This window comes from Callospermophilus lateralis, chromosome 2 (assembly GCF_048772815.1).
Source record: "Callospermophilus lateralis isolate mCalLat2 chromosome 2, mCalLat2.hap1, whole genome shotgun sequence".
NCBI classification, from domain to species: domain Eukaryota; kingdom Metazoa; phylum Chordata; class Mammalia; order Rodentia; family Sciuridae; genus Callospermophilus; species Callospermophilus lateralis.
In genome coordinates, this window is record NC_135306.1 from 181,420,782 (window position 1) to 181,440,281 (window position 19,500).

Consider the following 19,500-nt stretch of genomic DNA (forward strand, 5'->3'; position numbering starts at 1 on the left):
TGCACAATCCTGGCACAGGGATCTGAGGCTCTTAGCCCCCTTCCCTGAGGCTTCCTCACTGGGAGAAAGTTCTAGTTTCTTCAATACAATTGAACTTGGGCATATCATTACTCTCCTCGGGCCTGTTTTTCTATTGAGAAAGTGGTGAAGTTGGTGGCTTCTAGACTTTTTCAATGATGAAAACCCCTCTCCTCTTGTTTCAGTGATTCCACATGAAAGTAGCTGTGCCTGCTGCAGAGTTCAAGTGCGCGGTCTCTGGGGTATTCCCAATGAATCAAACAGTGTGACTCCATGCATGTTGGCTCCCCTCTCCCAGCCTCAGTTGCGTCATGAGCAAAAGGGGTCTAAATCAGAAAACCACCTCCTCCTAAGATGGTGGGAAACACGTATGCAAAGTGCTGAGCTCAGTGATTGGAACGTGGCCGTTCTCTGCAAACCTTAACTGTGACAGTTTAGTATCTGTTGATAGAAAAAACACACAACAGCAACAAAGGCCATAGGAATCTGGTTCTATTCAATGCCTCAGCCCCAGCCCTCCCAGTCCAGCCAACCACCCCGCCTCCTCCCTGACAGCAAGTATAAACACGTAAAGCCAGCAGAAGCCTGCCCTTGAGCGGCCCACCAGTGCTCAGCCCAGCTCATAAACCAGAGAAAACAAATGCAACCACTATGCTGAGTGTGGGCTGCGGGCTCTCGGGCAGCACCGGCTCTCCGCCTTGGCAGCAAAGAAACAGAGACAGGAGACCCAGGTGTCACTACTGCTCGGTTTCTTTTCATCTCTTCCCTTGACATGAATCACGTCCATGAGCCCAACAGTATTGATCTGAAGGCTTCTAAGGCCCCTCACTAGGACCAAGGCTACAAGACCCATTTTCCCCCTTAAGAAAAAAAAAAAAAAAGAATACACTTCTTAAGGTCTTGGTTTTAAGAGGTCCCTGCAGCCTGGGGCGGGGCTGGGGAGGGGAACCCTGCCTACTCCACAAATGTAAGATTTATTGGGATTACAGTCCTATAAGCAGTGTCTTAACAAGATGGAACAGGAAACGCCTCCGATTTCCAGCTTAAAGCAGCTCTGTTCTCTCTTGAGGTGGGCAGGGCCTGGGGCAAGAGTCAGATTGGCAGATGGGCAAAGGCCGTAACTGGAGGCCAAGTAACTGAGCCCCAGGCAGGAGGATGCCTTGTGCCTCTATCCCCAATCTAATGTGCTGAGTATCTACAGCCAGCAGCTTTGTCCCCTCTGTGCCCTAGAGGAACTGGGCACAAAGACTGCATGTGTTGGCTGGGAAGGGCCATGAGACCAGGCCCAAGCTTGGCCTTGGGAAGCAGGGCCACCCCGGTTTCACTCCCCGCCCCCCGGCTGTGTGCACGGCAACTCTGGGGTGCGGGCCTGATTTCCTGGGCTGCAGGTAGGGGAGGCACATCACGCCTTGCTCCCTGAGGAGATTTCCCCATCAGCCTCTAAGTTCGGCCCGCCCCTCCTGAAAGCATCCTCCGAGCCCAGGAAAGCATGAGCCAGAGAAGTACAGGTGATGATCAAGGGAGGGGGCCTCCACCAAGCTTCCCACCCTCAGACCTAAATTCTTCCGCCAACTTTGCTCCACCTTGAGTGGGAGTCGGAGGCAAGCTTGGGGTTGAACAGGGTCAGGTCCCCTCACGCTCCCCGCTTCTCACAGATCTTCCTGTGAGACACGCTGCTCCCATGCCCCTCCCTATCTTGCTGTCTGGGCTGGGTCTGGAGGTGGCAAGTAGTACTGCAAAGATGGCCCGATTTTCCCAATCAAGTGGTGGCTCCATAAACACAGACTTCTCTGAGAGGGTCGGGGTTGGCTTGGAGTGCTGGCCCTGAGGCCCTCTCCGTGGCTTCCCCGAGATTTCCACAGAGCCACTGTGGCCCAAAACCAAGCCAAAACATCCATGTAGAATAAAACCAACATTGTCCCACCGAAGTCAGATTCCACTCCCAGCACAAAGGAAGCAATTCTAGTCCGGCTCACATCTTGGACTAATTATTTTTCTAGAATTGCTGGGTAAACCAGAATGGTTTGGCTCAGCTTAGAGTCAGCATTGAGCATGTCTCTCCCTTCGGACCCCCAGGCCTGTCTCACCCTGCCTGAGTCAGGCTGCTGGGCAGCTGACCTGTGATAGAAACTGTGTGTGTGGTCAGGTGACTTCCGTTTGAGGTGGGGCGTTAGACTTTCTGTGGGGGAAAATATACTTTTCTTATTAAGACTCATCTGAAACAGATTAGAGGTGCCTGATAAAACTTGCCCAGACATGCATTTGATAATTTCTAGGTTTTTTTTTTTTTTTCCCCACTGTTGGGGTTGATGTGCATGCCAAGCACTTATTCTACCTTTGCCACATGCCCGACCCTATAGGGTCATTTATTTATTTATTTTGAACAAGGTCTCACTAATGTTCAGGCTGGCTGTGGGCTCCTGGACTTGAGCAATCTTCCTGCCTCAGCCTCACTAGTGGCTGAGACTAGTGAGACTACAGGTGTCCACCACCACACCTGGCTGGGGATACATATGGAGAGCCAGCCATTTAGAACCCACCTGAATCATGATGAGCTGGGAGTCATTGTCCTGCTTTTGTCCCATGGTTGCCCTGGATGTCTCAAGGGCAGCCTGACTGCAGTGGGATGGAGGTCAACTGCAGTGGGATGGAGGGTACGCAGGAATAAGAGGAAACCACTCACGTACAGTACAGAGCGTACAACACACCAGGCACTGTTTTACATCTATTGACTGATTTACTCCTCATACCTGCTTTGTGAAGCTGGTATTATCACAATGCCTACGTTATATCTGGGGAAACTGAGGGCTAAAGAGGTGAAGAGATTTGCCCCACATCACGCACCCAGCCAGTGGCAGCGGTGGGCTGTAAACCCAGGCAGTGTGCCTCGAGTCCGAGATCCTGGACGTACACTCACTGACCTGGGTCAGTCATCTGGCCCTGGTTTGCATCGTCTTAGAGATTTCGAGTTTCAGGCACTGTAACCTCATATAGTAACTTAAGATGATGTGACTTAGTCTTCCGACTTGTATGGGGCAAAAGTGCACCCATACAACCATTCTTTTTTCACTTTTAGCATGGTACTCAATAAATTAGACCTGGAACCCTTCATTATAAAACAGGTTTGTGTGACATGGTTCTGCCCCACTGCAGGCTTGTTTATAGTAGGCTGGGCTAAGCCAGGATCTTCAGTGGGTTGGGCTTGTATTAAGCACAACATGCACTTTCCACTTACAGCATTTGCAACTTGCGGTGGGTTTACTGGGATGTACCTCATCGCATACTGAGGAAGATCTGGAATGTGTCACCCAACGTGGACCACTCTTCAGAGGGAAGAGGGTTGCTACAGCCATCAGCACCAGGACAACCAGGCAGGAGGTAGAACTGCTGTGTCAACACTGTGTTAGATCTCTTGGCTAAAGACCCTTTGCCCCCAGGCCCCTCTGCCTGGCCCATGCTGCCCTCAGGCAGCGGGTGGTCCTCTCCCTCCCCCCAGCCAGCTCTGCAGGTCTCTGTTCTCTCCTCCAGCTCTGCACTCAGACGCCACACAGTACCAACCCAATTTGTAACGCTTTCATTTGTTTCTGTGGGGTTTTGTCTGCTTTCTCCTTTGGACTATAATTTTTCTGAGGGCAGAGGCTATTTTGCTCACTGGCGTCTCCCCATCCCTCAGCACAGGAACCCACCAGGAACTCAATTACTGAATACATAAGTAAGGCCAGGCACGTTTGCCATCCTGGAGGTCATAATCCTCGGCTGCCAGCATGTTCTCAGGGCTCTGTTCTTACTCCAGAGCTCTCTTGTGAAGGGGGAACTACTTCATCTCTGGTTCCTGGAGGCTTGGGTAGACTTGAGTATTGGCAAATGATTTTCTTTTTTCCCTTAAAGTATATTTTTATTGGTAGATGGATACAATACCTTCATTTATTTATTTTTTTTTATGTGGTGCTGAGAATGGAACCCAGCCCTCACACATGCTAGGCAAAGGCTCTACCACTGAGCTACAACCTCAGCCCTGGCAAATTATTTTCTTCAGATAAAATGAAAATAATTTCCAGATAAAAAGAGAACTGTTTCCCATGAGAGCTTCCCAATCAGGAACATGTGACAGCTCAGGGCTAGGCAGTCTTTGGGAAGGTGGTTGGGATGTTGGGGTGGAATTTTGCTGGGGAAGGAAAAAGGTAGATGTGGTTGTGCTAATCTCAGTGAGATCTTAGGCCTTGGTGGAGGATACACAGCCATCTTTCCCTTGGTGCCTGGGACTGACTCTGGGTGGGTGAGATGGGCTACATTCCAGTGGAGAGTGCACTGGGCCACTGCCCCTTTACCCTTTCCCATGCAGCAGGGAAGGCCGTGCCTGAGCCTTGCAAGGTGCAGGGCATCTGCCCCATTTCCCAGGCCACAACTTCCCAGCATGACTGCCTAGAGGGTGGGTGGCTGGTCCAGCAGGCCAGGGTATCACCACGTCCCACACACTGGATGGAGCAGTGTAACAGCAGGCCTCCTCTACTCCCTGGGGATGTGGCTCTCTTGGCTAATGGGTCACATCTCACCTACAGGGCCCCATGGCTGCCATCTGTCAGAGACTTGTTTTCTTCTTCCTTGCTTGGGGTCTGTGGTAACTGACCAGAGACCACAGCTCTTTCACTATCTGGAAGCCAGAGAAGTGAGGGCCTCTAACCTGCTCAAATACACTTCCCTTCCATGAGCACTTGCCTCTGCCAACAAGGCAACCTTGGGAGAACCCCAGGGTTTACCCGTCCTGCTTCGCTCATCTAGTGGGACAGGGATGGGGGTCTTTCTGTTCAAATGCCAGGCTGTGGGTCAGGGATGGGATCTTTTGTCTAGGCTCTAGGAAAAGGTAATTCTGTTCAAATTCAGCTGAGTGTAATCTCACAGCGCCTCTGTCTGAGGCTGAAAGATGACCAATGTTACATGAAAAGCTTCTGGAAACTTCTGAGAGGAAGCAAAAGCATGTAGCTCTTGAGGCTGAAAAGGATCATGCATGTAAGAAATTCTTAACAGGCAAATAGTGGCTTTGTTGATGGAGATGGGGCACTGGGAATGGGTAGGTATCCGAAAAGAGAAAGAACAGGCTCCTAGGGTGGGACCTTGACACTATTTTCTGCACCCACATCCCAACTGCAGCCTCAGGTAAGGCTCCAGCATGGGCTTTTAAGCAGCACACCATCACTGCTGGGATTTGCTGAGGGCCTAGTACATGCCAAGAAAGCACAAGGCCATTTACTATATTATCTCTAATCCTTACAGCCACCCTGCAAGGGAGGTATATTATTAGTATGTATTGTACAAAAGTGAAAACTGAGCAAGACTAGTTAGCTAGTCAATGGTGGTTTTTCTGCCCTTAATAAAAACAAAATCAGCACCCTAGGATCTGTCATGATACCAACTTGTGGAGGAAATGCCCCCCTGGCCAGCAGAGAACCAGAAGGAGGCATTATTGAGCTCCTGTGCCTTGGGTTCATGTCACCAATCTGCCCAAACTTCAGCTTTTGTACTCAAAGCCTTATCAGGCCCCAAAGTTGGTTGGGACTGCAGGCTGGACCCCAAAGCTTCAGAGATGGACCCCAAGTTTAAGAAGGCTTAAGAGCTTCCTTCCAAACCTACCGATAGTAAGGAGCGTGGAGGGCGAGTCACAGCTATCAGAGGTGCTGGTTTTGGGGGAGGAGAGAACTCTGAAGAGCTGCTTGGCAGGCAAGTAGGAGCAGGCCAGAAAGCCGCCCAGCCTGGCTCCCGACAGGCCTCAGCTCCCATCCTGCCCCCATCCTCAGGGGCGGAAAAATCTCCAGCTCAGCCTCAGAAGCTGCCTTAAGAAAGCGAAATCAATTCGCTTTAGAGCTGGGATTTCCCTGCACCAAGGCGCTCTAAGAATCCTGGAGGACTGTGGACAAAGGGGATTGTTCCTGCCTGTGTTAGAAAAACACTCCAAACGAACACGAAGCCTGGGGCCCGGCAGTTCCCAGTCGTCTTTTCTGTGAGGACTAGCGGGTACAACAATGGGACAGGAAGTTGTATGCACCGGGCAGCCCCCTGGGGGCACTTGTCCCCGGCTAGGATCCCATCTTGTCTTCGTGCTGTTATCTGGCACCGCCACTTCCTTTGTCTGCTCCAAATCCCTGGCTTGCTCTTTCCCTTATGCTGGGCAGATGCCCACACTCAGGCTGGCCACCCAGAGACAGCAAACTTAAATCTGATGGGAAAGAGGCCCCAAGTTGCTGGGCACTAGCTGCCCAGGGCACACTGGGAAGAGGAAGTACTGACTGAGAGACCCAGTCCCTGAGTCTGGACCTCGCTCTTTGGGAGAGGAGGATTTACCACAATGTGAAGTCACTGCATGAGCACAATCCAACATCCGGCCTGCGCTCAGCTGCCTCTTCCCAGCTGTGACCTTGGGCATGCATTGGACCCTCTGGGTCTCAGTCTGCTCATTTGTAAATGGGAATGGAAGCAGCTTCCCTTAAGAGCTGTGGTGCAGATCAGCTAGGACGCTGTGTAATGTGCTTCACAGGCGCTAAAGCTTTGTCTTGATGCTTCTAGTCTGTGCAAAATAACCAGATTATATCACTCCCAGGTTGGTAATGGCAGCCCATTATGCATAGGCTGCATGGCCAAACCCGCGAGCACCAGCGACGTGAAATACCACTGACTATAGAGAGTGCCTGACACTCGGTGTGCTTGGTGTTTGATCCCGTGGCAGAGAAAAAGCCAGGTTATTTAGTTCTTTGAAATTCTTGGGTGGTGGGTTTGTAGAAGTCTTTGTTCAAATCAATCTCTTGGGGACATCTGGTTTACCTCATCCTCTCTGTCACTCACCTGGTTCCTGGGCTACCAGGAACTTATCTGATCCGAGTTAAGGTGAAAATAAGGGCAGGGACCGAGGAGGGAGGTATATAAGTAAGAGAGAGAGAAAATATGCAATTCTGAGTAGATACAACTTTTAAATTCACCAATGTTTTTGGATTATTTGTGCATTAAATATGATTTAGCTATTTTAGTCCTTCCATAGGTTTATGATAATTGTAATGATACTGATGTGAGCAGCTACCATATATGGGGAGCTTATTCTGTGACAAGCCCTTTTCATGTATTACCTCATCTGATCCCCACAAAATCCTTTTGGAAGTAGGTCAAGTCATTTTCCGTTTCAAGCTGGGGAAATGGTAGCTTGGGAAATTAAATAACTTGCCCAAAGTCACATAACTAGTAAATGACAGAGCAGGGACCCCATATTATAGCCTAACTCTTAAGGAGTTGAGCCATGAGTCTCTACTGCCTGTTTTGTGAACTGAACAAAATACTGTGTGCCAGGGACTATTCTATGTGCTGAGGACCTCAGGAACAAGGCAGATCTGTGGTCTTTCCATTATAGGGGTTGGGGAGGGATAGGCAAGTAAACAATTACTTAAGCAAGGCAATTTCAGAGAGAAAACAAGAGGGTGAGGTGATGGGGAACAGCTGGGGTGGGCAGGGCAGCTCCCTGGGTGCACTGCACACTACCAACAAGTCACTTTGGAAGTTACTGGATACGCCAGCCTGGGGAATACATGGAAGCAACTTCTTAACTCACCCAATAGCTATTATTTCATTTACTTCCATTTTGGGTAAACAGATGGAAATTTAATGCACAGAAAGGGGGAGAGGAAGAGAAAAAAGAGCTTAACATTGCAAATCTTCTTGAAATGGTATTTAGGGGAATCACAAGTCAGTAGCATAAAGCCACCACTGCCATCATCTCTATTATTTGATAAGAAAACACTTTCGCAAGCTGAGCAAAAGATTAACGAGCCTGCTTCTTTAGACTGAACACACAGCCTATCGGTGGGTGCCTCTGATTTATGTAAAAAGCTCTTCGAGGGGAGCACTCCCCCTTGTGCATCTGGAAGGGAACAAAGAGGTGCCTGTCCTCACAATGGGGCCTCGCTTGTGTCAGGGACGCTTGCCCAGAACTTGGGGTTCCACCCAAAGAAGCAGGCTTGGATCTCCACTTTAATGGGGGAAAAACATCAAGGCTGACTTAATCAGATCAAGAGTCAGAGGAGGAGGGGCTGGACTTGACCCTGAGACCCCAGCGCTTGAGGATGCGCTTCTCCACTGGAAACCTCTGACCTGCAGCCTGATCTTAAACCATTTGCTCAACAACAATCAGTGCTGGCTTAGGGAAAGAACTAAGTTTTGTTTGTTTTGTTTTTGCAGTGCTGGGGACTGAACCCACTAAGTTACATCCCCAGTCTTTTTTCATTTATTTTGAGATAGGGTCTCACTGAGTCGCTTAGGCTGGCTTTGAACTTGCCATCCTCCTGCCTCAGTCTCCTGAGTTGCTGTGATTACAGGTATGCAACAATGCACCTGGCTAAGTTTTGTGTTTCTGAAATGTGGATCCATTTCTGTCATGAAACATGTACTTTGAAATACTAGAAGTCCTTCTGTGACTTTGGCTGCTGAAGTCACCCTACCCATTTGAATCTCATGTAGCTGTCCCTCAAGGCCCAGGTAGCCTGCTCCGCACCCCTCCCCCAACTACTCCAGCCTTTCCAAAGAACCTCCAGAATGTGGTGACGGTGATGAGACGACCACAGAGACAGACTGTGCCAGATACTGTTCTAATTGCTTCACGTACATTGATAATGAACGCTACCCCACCCCGATGAAGCTGGCACAACCGGGGCTTGGGACCTAAATGACATGCAGGAGGCTGGATAGTTCACAAGCGGCTGGGCTGGGATTTGGATCCAGCAGACTGAGGGCTGACCTACTAATGCTCTGTCCTGCAGCTGAGCTTCCTCTTTACATGGGCTGTGGTTTTGCTCACTTCTTATTTCTCTCTCATTTTTCTTGCCCTCATTAGGCTACAGACTCAAACACTGAAGCCAGTCTTTAAAATTCTCATTTATCCCTTCTCCACTGATCATCAGAAGTGCAGGGAGAAATATGAGTTAATAAGTAAAGCGCTTCCAGTGTGTCTGGCCTTAATGTGTGGCTCTCTAATGGTGGCTGTGACTCGCTGTTGTCATGGTGTTTATGAGAGTGGTAACGCTATTCCTAGTTGTATCATTAATCATTATTATTAATGGTAGTGGTCATATCAGCAGTACTATTGGTAGTGGTATGAAGAATGGAAGTAGTAGTCTCACTGACCCAGATGTCACCTGAGAACCACATTTTAAGAACTGCCACACTAAAGCTACATATCTCTGGATGCTTGATATTAGTCAGATTGGACAATGCAAATCTGTGGAAAAAAGATGAACTTTCCAACAAGAGTTCTGATTTGAACAAAACCCACATTTTAAAGTGAGGTATACAGCAAAATTTGGGCATTGAATGGATATTTGATGTTCATGAGAATTATTCTCTATTTGAGGTCTGATAATTGTTCTGACCTTTTAGTGAAACATATTGAAATATTTATTTACAAAGGAGATGATTTCTGGTGCTTGCTTTCTGGATATATGCTATCCAGACACCACTGTCTGGATAGTTGATAATATTAAGCAACTAGTGTTCATTTTGTGCTAGTGTAACAATGGTTACATTTTTAACCTTTATCTTTTAAAAATACAAACTAAAATATTTATGAACTAAATATGATGTTATCATTCATTGCAAAATAACCTGAGGTTTGGGAAATGGCTGAATGAGATTATCTGTGAGTTGAAAACTGTTGAAAGTGGGTGATAGTAGACACACAGGTGTCTATTATAACTACTTTATCCAGTGTATATTTGAAATTTTCCATAATAAAAAGTTTAAAAATAAATGCAGAGAGAGGCTATTCCGAATGTCAAATGTGTCATCTAAATTTATTTATGATCATTATAATAACGAGGAGGAAGATGGCGGCCACCATTTAATCGGCACTTTCTATCAGGCGCTGTACTGCTTCATTTAACCAGAGTAGCCATCCTGCTGTAGCCATTATTTTGCTGGTAAGGAAATGGAGGCCCAGGAAGACAAGCTGAAGTGTCATGCTGCTAGGAGACGGCACACCTAGAACGACCCAAGGGCCTTGTGGAAGCTTCCATCACTGGGCGGCCTCCGAAGCCACGGGTAGGGGCTTCAGGTAGAGTGGGTGAAACCTACACTGCCTCCAAGGCTTCCAAACTCTGTTCACATACTTGATGGAAACTTCTTGGCTAGCATGACAGGGATCAAGGCAGCTGAGAGGTGGACCAGACATACATTTATCTTCCCCCAGGATCTCACCTGGACCACAACCTCAACTTCTGAGCGTGCCCCAGGAGCCCCAGCAAAAGAACTCTGTGGGAAACGGGGACTAAGATTAGTATCACAGCAGCTTCCTGTCCCTCCTGAAGCTGCCTGGTGGTGCAGGGCCACATCACACTGCGATGGGCTGCGTGTCTGGGTGGGTCTTGGTGGGGCTCTCCCTCAAGCACAAGGCACAACAGTGACAAGGAGCTTCTGGACCCTCTACTGCCCGCTTCCCAGAGAGGCTCACACTCTTGGAAGAGGGAAGAGCCGGGAATAAAACCCAGCCATGAGAAACAGCTGGACTGTGGGAGTGGGGACCTTCTTGGCCACAAGCTCAGAACTCCCCTCACTTTGGACCTCAAAGCCCTGGCTCTCTGGAGCTTCATTCTCTGCCACACTGCCCCTTACCTCTCCTGGGTGCCTGTTTCTTCTTGCCACATGGTCACTGCCTATGTGGCTCCCTCCGTCTGACATAAATCAGCTGATAATCGTAGGAGTGAGTGCTTAGCAGGCTTTGTGTCCCAGGACAGCTCTGAAAGCGTGCTCACTCATCTCCCCTCACCTCATGGGTGACAGTGAGAACTCCTGACAATGGTCCACAGAACCTGGGCCTTGACAACTCTACTGACTGGCTGGAGGTTCGACGGAGCAGTAGGCTGGCCTTGGGACAGCAGTTCCCTCCTCAGCCTACTTCAGCTGGAGTCATGACACCAGGTAGTCACCACTAGGCTCCATCCTAGCCTGGACTCTCCCAGCTTATGTCCTGGACACTGGCAGGCCCCAGGCCTCCCTCCATAGAGGGTCACCATGCAAGACTGGGACAGGCTGGGGCTTAAGCAGGACAGGTCAGATGGTGGCCCACCACCATGGCCGCTCTTCCTGGCTGTCACTCCTCCAGCGCCCCCTGAAGCAGAGGACTGGTTCAGCTCCCATGTACCTCATTCCTGAACCTCTAGCCGTGTGTCTCTCTCCCTTCTTGCTGCTTGATGACGCTGTTACCCAGGTAATTTTAGGGTTTTAGTATTGAAATTTTAAAAATTAGAATTTTTCTCCCTAATGGTGGTTCCAATTTTCTCTTGAGTCTAATACTCAACTGAAATGATTCATGGAAAAACACCTTTGCAAGCAGTTGACTTGTGCCACAGACTGTGGCTTTAGATAATCTGGCATCTAAACACACACGTGTATGTTACCACCAGAGCTCAGCTGTGACACCACATGCAGATAAACCGCAGAGAAACCCGATGCTGTGTGTCAGAGCCCTGGGGCTGGGAATTCCTAGGGGAAAGCCAGAAGCTGCTTCTACACAGAGACAGAGCCACGTCGCGGCCTCAGGGCCAAGGGGCCCAGCCCCGGGCAGCAGGCCTGGAGAGAGCTCTTGTCCTCTTCTCCCAGCCACCTTTGCTTGGGTGGGTGCCCGGATCTGGGCCTAGCACCCTCGGGAACCCTACCAAACAGCAAGCAAGTCCCCTCTGCTGCTCCCCAGATGTCTGCCTTGCCCCTTCTCCTTCCCAGCCAACTCCTCTGACCGCAAGGCTGTCGCCTCAAAGCAGAAACAGCTGGAGCACAGAGCGCTCCGGCTCCCCCTCCCACTGGATGCTCCTTTCAGAATGCCTGGATCCTTCTGAAGCCTCTCATCCTATGTCAGGCCCCGGGTGTCCTCTGCGACCTTGCATTTACCTTCCAACTTCCAGAGAAACACAGTGATGGCGGCATCATGACGACACTGGTAATAATAGTGTGGCAGCATTTACTGGGAATGTATACCATGCACACATCACCTACCAGGCCACAGTTCTTTGTGGTCTCCCAGTGACAGATGGTTAGGTGGAGGTATGAGGAGCACGGCCTGTGTGGCCTTGGTCAGTTACTGAGTCTCTCCGTGCCTCCATTTACTCATCTGTAAAATGGGGCTATGAAGAGCACCCCTTTCCTGGTAGTGTACATACCTGCAAAGTGCCCCCCACAGTGCTAGCACCTGGTAAAGCGCCATCAATGCTGCCATCTCTGGGTAATCCTCCCACCTGCCTCCCTTTCCACAGGGGAAGCTTGGAACCTGGCATAAAGGCCCCAGGGTCCCCGAATGCCAGAGCTGTTGTTGGTGGCCAGGCCACCTGACTCCAGGGCCATTGCACTCCCAGCTTCTGGTGTTGCCGTCTGTCCACAGGCTGGCCACCACTTTCCCAGTGGCTTTTTTCGATGAACCGCGAAGCAGGAACTGACCTTGGCCCCTGTATATTCTCTGTTCATGGGAGAGGTGCCTGGCTATGGAGCAGGTGATGCCCCGCAGTGCCACTCCAAGACCACGGGCAGCTGGGGCGAGGTCTCAGGCCACCTTCCTCCACCTGGCCTCGCCTGGGCCCTACTGTGTGGTGAAATGGATGCAGACGGGGCTTCCTAAGCCAAGTGCTATCATCCCTGCTACCTGGACCATCAAGCACACAACCTTCGAGCCCATGGCTGTATCCTGCCTTGAATGGCCACGTGGTGGTTTCCGGATGAGACTCATGCCAGCACATACAGGACTCAGGGCAAATTATCAAAAAGCATATCCTCTAGCGAGAGGATTTTAAAACAGGTAGCCATCTAAGTGGACCAATTAGAAAAGGCATCCTGTCCTCAGGCCGACATGGCCCTCCTGGGTCACCCTTGTACAATACACGACCTGTTTGTTCTTAGTGGTCCTGTCCTCAGCTGGGAAAGGGCCGGGGCCTTGTGGAGACGGCACTGGCAGGGAGACAGCAGACTTGGATGCTGGGTCTATTTAGGCACAAATCTGATGGAGATCAAAGAAATTCCAGGGCCCCAATGTTCTCATCTGATGAGCACATGGAGCAAAATGTGCCCAAGATCCCTAATAAAAATGATGACCAGCTTGACATCATCAGCATCAAAAGAGGTGACGGTACCAATGTCAGAGGCATTTACCAATGAGCCACTGTCCTGGTTGCTTTTTCTGAAAGCATCAGCTCATCCAATCCTCAAGTAGAGAAAAGGATCTCATTTTATCTATCTATTTATTTTATTCATTCATTCAGTCATTCATTCATTCATGGCACTGGGGATTGAACCCAGTACCTCAGATGCCTCTGAGCTGCATCCTCACCCTGTTTTAAAATTTATTTTGAAACAGTCTTAGTAAGTTGCCCAAACTTGAACTTGTGATCCTCCTGCCTCAGCCTCCCAATTAACTGAGATTACAAGCATGTGCCACCAAGCCAGGCAGAATATTTTGTTCTTAAAGGGGCAACTGAGTTTCAGAAAGCCCAGCTAGTGGGTACTAGAGCTGGCACATGTAACACTGAGGCTAAAGCCCATGGTCTGAGCTTCACTGACGCCATGCTGTGACTGCCCTGGGTTAAATAATAAAAAAAAAAAGAATCCCATTACACACCAGGCAGCCCCTGTAAACTCCCAGGCCACCTCCTCACAGTCAGGTGACCTGCTCCAGGGCCCTTCTCGCCTTGCCAGTCAGCTGTCAGTCAGTCGGTCAATGCACATTTGTAAACACATCCTACTAGGAGCTCCATCCAAGGACGATCCCTACCGTTCATTGTTCAGGGTCATTCTTGGGGGATCCAGGTTGGGATTCTCCATGGACTCCATCTGTGGACACCGCAGGAAGTAGTAGAGTGTGTGGAGGGCATCCGGGGACCAGGTGATGGGCTGTGGCGGCTGGCGGGCCTGGCGGGCGGGGCTGGTACCTGGACACAAGGGGTGGCGTCCCTGCATGTGGTGCATGGCTCGAGAGACCAGGTCACCTGGGGGCGGGGGAAGAGGGAGAGAAACCCAAGAAAAAATGAGATCACAGCCCACATGTCCCAGGGATGCTTGTGGCTAAGAGAACTAGCTCCTTTCCCTTCCTGCATAATTACTATTTACCCCAGAGTCAACAGGCGGAGGTGGAAACTGTCACCTAGATGCACAATAGCAATTTAGTTTCCCTTTCATTTCCAGTCTTGCCTTAACAGCTAGTTAAACACTTGGCTGGGCTGGTCTCCTCCAGAATTTATGCTAATGTGGTTTCTTTTTCAACATCCCCACTCTCTCCACCACCCCAGGGGCCTTTACCTAGCTGTTTGACCAAGGGAATTTCCCTGGGTCTCTCCTCCCAGCCTCCAACAGCCAGTGACAAGCTCTGTGGAAATTCTCCCCTATGCTGTCATGTGCAAAGTCCCAGGACTTCAGAGCAGAGAGGCACTTTGACCTCGATCACTCAAAGCCAATGACCACCAACATCCAATAAGTGGCACTATGTGCCAAGGGTGCAGTTCCCTAGAAACATGATTTGATTCTTATGCTGCTCAGGGGTCAAGTTTTATTCCCATTTTATAGATGAGGAAATTGAGGCTTATTTGATGAATAAACATTCCCTGGCCCCATGCAATCTTCTGGTCACGGGGAAGCTGAGGAGCGCATAGGTGGGGTTTAACTAGTTGTGGTCATGTGGCTAATGAAGAGAAGAGTCTATATTTGAATCCAGGTCTGTTTGACTCCAAAGTCCATGAACTTCACTGTGAACTGGGCTGCAACCTGTCCTGTTGGAGTCTGTGGGGTCCCAGGCCCCCATATCCTGTGTTGCTTCTGTCCGAGTTGAATCTTTTCAACATCCCACCAGCCCTGGACAGGAAATGTCCCATCATTGTTTGAGGTCACAATGCTGAGAAAGGATGGGCTGAAATAGCCCCAGACACCTGCAGGCACTCTGTTCTGGAAAAGTGGCGCCCCTGCATTCTCCTCAGGCCTGAGAACTCTGGGGGCTTCCCTTAGGGGTCATCATGTCCCCCTCCCCTGATGGGTCCTCACAGACCCTTCTATAGGAAGCCCTGGGACATGGCTTACCCTAGGGCGGCAGACATGAACAGGTTATAATTTGACAAGTGAAGTTTCTTTAAATGTACAGCAGAGCCAATCCATTCATTTATCCAATTAATCTTCATTATGCAGCTCTAGGAGTCTGGAGCCGCTTGTAGTATCCCGGGAGCCCTGCACAGGGTCTCCTGCACACTAGGTGCTCGGCAAACGTTTGGAGAGTGAACAAAGAAAGCCTTGTGCATGCATCTCATTTGTAAAGACAACTCTGGTAAGGCATGACTTAAGCTTATTTACTGCCAAATTTTCCCAGGACAAGCACAGGGACGGTGTCTGGCTTCCAAACAGGTATGAGTGACACTCCTAGAATTAGAGCTCTTTCCTGAGTCTTCCAGGTCCCCACTCTCCCCACACTGCTCATCCTGCAGTTGTAGTTAGCTGCTGGGGTGCTTCTGGTAAACCCCAGAACTGCGACAGCTCGGGGCAGTGAGGTGCTGACACCCAGCTTGTGTCCAGGGACTGAGTTTATGGGTCTGGGGCAGGACTCTTAGCATCTGTAGTTTGTGAAAGGTCTCTCGATGATTCTAATGACTAGTCGGGTTTGAAAGTCCTCAGGAAAACTGATCAGAGCCTAGATTCCAGAGTCAGACAGGTGTGGCTTCAAGTCAGGGCTCTGCTCCTCCCAGGCTGGGTGCCCTAGTGTAATTGTGAGAGCCTCAGCTTCCTCGTCGGTAAAGTGGAAATGACAGTACCTACTCTGCCAATTTCTAGGATTCAAAGAAATAATAAATGTCAAGCACTTCACACTGCATTTGGCACAGAGTTAAGTGCTTGGGGAGGTTGAATATAACACTAATATTATTATTTATTAATTGCTATTATTCCTCTTTCTACAGTTACCTCCCAAGGAGCTCTTCCTTCCAGGACCACTGCCTGTGGCCAAACACTGCCCCACGTTTCCCAGGACGGGAGGAGCCAGAGCCCTGACTTGCTAGATCCCAGCCCTGCCCTCAGGCTCCTGGGCGGCAGAAACTGGCATCCCAACCAGCAGGCCACTGGCCTCCCACAGCCAGTTGCAAGGCTAAGCTGAAACCTGGCTCCTGTTTCTCCAGGTCTAAATGTCATAACATTTGGCAGGACCACAGGACCACAAGAGGGAGAAATCAAAGAGTCTGTGATCCCATCAAAGAGACATGCTGTTGAAATATCATTCCAAAGGCTCAACAAGGTAGAAGTCATTATCATTAATTATTTTTATTGTTGTTTTATTGTTATTGGTGGAGAACCCTTTGGCAGCACATTTCTAGCCAGAATGCAGGAAAAGAAAGGGAAGCTGTCCCTAAAGATTTCCTAGTAGGGAAGCCAGGAACCGAGAGGTTCCCCAAAGCTTTAGGAGGACCGTGAAGGTGGCGGGAGCTGGAGGTTCCCGTCTTCCTCTATCCAAGTCCCCTATGAATGGTTTTCTCTCCAAGACCAAAAAGACTAGATGCCAAAGCTTACACGGTTCTGTAGCCCATTTATGGCCAAAGACAGAAGCTTGCTCTGGTGATTTTTCTCCTTGGCTACCTTCTGTTTTCTAGGCTGTGTGACAGATAAACTCCCATTTAATCTTAAAACCACCTTGGAAGAGAGGCATTTCCATTTCATAGAGAAAGAAACAAGCTCACAGAGGGTCGGTGATCTCTGCCAGTTGTGCAGCTAGTATGTGAATCAGCCTCCCATGCGTGTGCTCCAGACGGCTGTACCCCGCTACTGAAAGTGGTCTGTGAATTGGAACAGGTCCCCAGACTGTTATTGGTCCACCAGTTAACTTCAGAAGTGGACAGTGAATTAAAAAAAAAAAAAAGCCCATAGCAATTTGACAAGAGTAATTTTACGTCTAATAGTAATAATCTGAAAAAATTGGGCTTGCATTTCACATAGTCATAGTTTTGTCTATCTTATTTCATTTTTCTAGACATTCATTTTTATGGTACTTTACTAAGTTTCGATCTGTAAGGGAATGGCGGGGATGTCATCCTTGGCCCTTCCCCAGGGCTAGTTTGTGAAGCCCTGGTCCTGCCGGGCTGGGCTCCTTCTGGAACACAGGTGGCTGCTTCCTTGTACTTGAGAATCCATTGATCCTAGGCTCAATGAAACCTTGGTCTGAAGCCCAGAAACACCCACCAGGCAGGGAAAAACAAGCCCTCAGCCCTTGTTAACCATGAAAGACTTGATTAGAGGTGCTATGGGTTTCACTCTGGTCTTTCCAACCCTCATTATGAGCCATCAAATAAAAACAGCAGGCGAGAGAGTCTGGAATTTAGCACTGTCTTCAAAAATAAGGCCCTTTAACATCTGGCCGCCTTTAAAAAAGAAGTGCTTCGTTTTGTTTATTTCTTATTCCTTCCCTTTAAAATTTTCATGGGTACAGAGGGACAGAGGAAAAACATTAGGACCTGAGTTCTCGGTGTAGCTGGATCTTATACAAGAATGAAACCTCTTAACCTACCTGGCCTGGCAGGCAGGCTGGTCTTGACGGGGGTGGGGGCGGTGAGGGGAGGTAGAGAGTTAACACATGCAAAATCCAGGGTAAACTTGAAGGTCCAAGGTGCTTGTTGCCAAGTATCACTAGCCTCATTAAGTTCTTTAGTCTCAGAGAGAAAAATTACAATATCTGCCTCCACCTCTGTCTCCTCCCTCTTCCACAGCAGGTTAGTAAAACTTCCAGTTTCAGAGGGAGGGACAGAGGGAACATGGTGTGTGACATAGTCTGTCTCTGAAGAGATGCTCTGCAGTGACCTGAGCCTTGGCGGGGCCGGGATGGGGACCCCGCCTGGCCGGGGTTTAGGAGATGGACGTTGGGTAGGATAGAGCACACCTGTGCACAAATGCACGCTCATCAGTACACACATAAATCCTCAGGTGCAGTTCGCTGTGCCAGGGACTGTTCTATGCACTGGGGACAAAGCAGTGGACCAAAGAGAACAAGTCTCTGTCCTCATGGAGCTGACGCTCTAGTCAGAGAAGAGAGACGAATGGCTATTTATAAGTAAATATGTGGGTCAAGTGGTGGTCAGCATAACCCCAAAGCCACAGAGGGCAGCAGAGGGATGAGGGCGGGAGCTGAACTATACGGTGCCATTTGAGTGGAGGCTTGAAAAAGTGAAGGGCCCAGGTGTTTGGGTGACAGTGTGGCAGGCAGAGTGGAAAGTTGGCTGGGGACAAGGAGGGCACTTGACCCAGGCCGGTTGGCTGTAGTGTGGTCGTGAGAGAAGAGTGGCAGGGGAAGAAGCCAGATCAGGACTATGGTGATGATTTGGGGCTTTAATGAGTGTACTGAGAAGCCATCGGGGGAGAGGACAGATATTGAGCAGATGAGTGACACAGACCAATGCATGTTTTAAGTGGCTTCAACTTAGGCAGAGTTGGTAGCAGCAGAGGTGGTGAAAGGGGCAGACCAGAACTCAGGAGAGTTTTAGAAGGTAAGTCAACAGAGCTTGGTCCCCACTGGGGAGGCTTCTGAGTATCTCTTATGTGCCTGGCTCGGACTGGAATGGGTGCCAGAGCCTGATCTTGGCCTTGGCTGTCGGATGCTGGATGTAGGCTCTTGGCCACAACTGGGAAGCCTACAGCCCTAAGCAGCTGAGCACGCAGAAAGCCAGACCCCTTGGGAGGCGACTGTCCCTGTGACTGGGGGGACAGCACTTTTCTTCTCTAACCTCAGTTCTCCCATCAGGACAAGCCTGACTGAGTTGTTCTGAGGAGTAAATGAGATCAGGGGCAGAGGCTGGGCCTTGCACAGGTTAAACCCTCAATTAATATTCAGCGGCTAGAGGAACCCAAGCTGCACTCTCATGCATGGAGGTCGAAGAGACCTCACTGTGCTCGGGCAGGAGAGCTCATCGGAACACAGACTGTGCGTGGCCCTGGGACAGCTCACCGTCCAGGACACATTTGTCAGGGTGGAGATCAAGCCTCACCCCAGAGCCCACTTCCTTCAGGGTCCCTCTAGGGCAGGGGACCCAGGCCACCAAGCACCAGCTCTGTCAGCTGTCAGGAGACAGGAAGCTGGAAGTCCTCTGTGACCTTGAACCTTCATTTCCTGTCCTGGGATGTGGCAAGAATAGAGGAAGCAGTATTGTGGAGGAACAGAAAGACTCGTCCTTCACTGTTCAGAGGCCAAAAAACAAACTAACAAACAAAAAAAAAACCACAAAAAAACAAAAAACTAAAAACAAATTAAAACAAACCCTCACAAACAGGGAAGGCTGGACAGAATGAAGCTTTGTTTCCCAGGCTGTGACCCTTGGTATGTGTCACCATCCTCCACTGGGTGGTCTCAATAGGGTAAGGGAGAAATAAGGAGGCAGAGTATGCAGTTTGACTTCTTAAATAAGTGGGGTAAGGAGAGGGAGAGCGCAGGGTACAGCCTGGGATTCCCAACTGTGTCCCACAGAA

General features: G+C 49.6%; 1 protein-coding gene across 1 annotated transcript in view; it reads right to left on the reverse strand.

The window, feature by feature from the left end:
• The window catches only part of Abtb2 (ankyrin repeat and BTB domain containing 2), a 160,184-nt gene that overhangs the window by 21,198 nt on the left and 119,486 nt on the right, over positions 1-19,500 (reverse strand). The window contains exon 3 of the mRNA XM_076844331.2: positions 13,796-14,009. Within this exon, the coding sequence (XP_076700446.1) occupies positions 13,796-14,009 (214 nt within the window). The remainder of the gene's footprint in view (positions 1-13,795; positions 14,010-19,500) is intronic.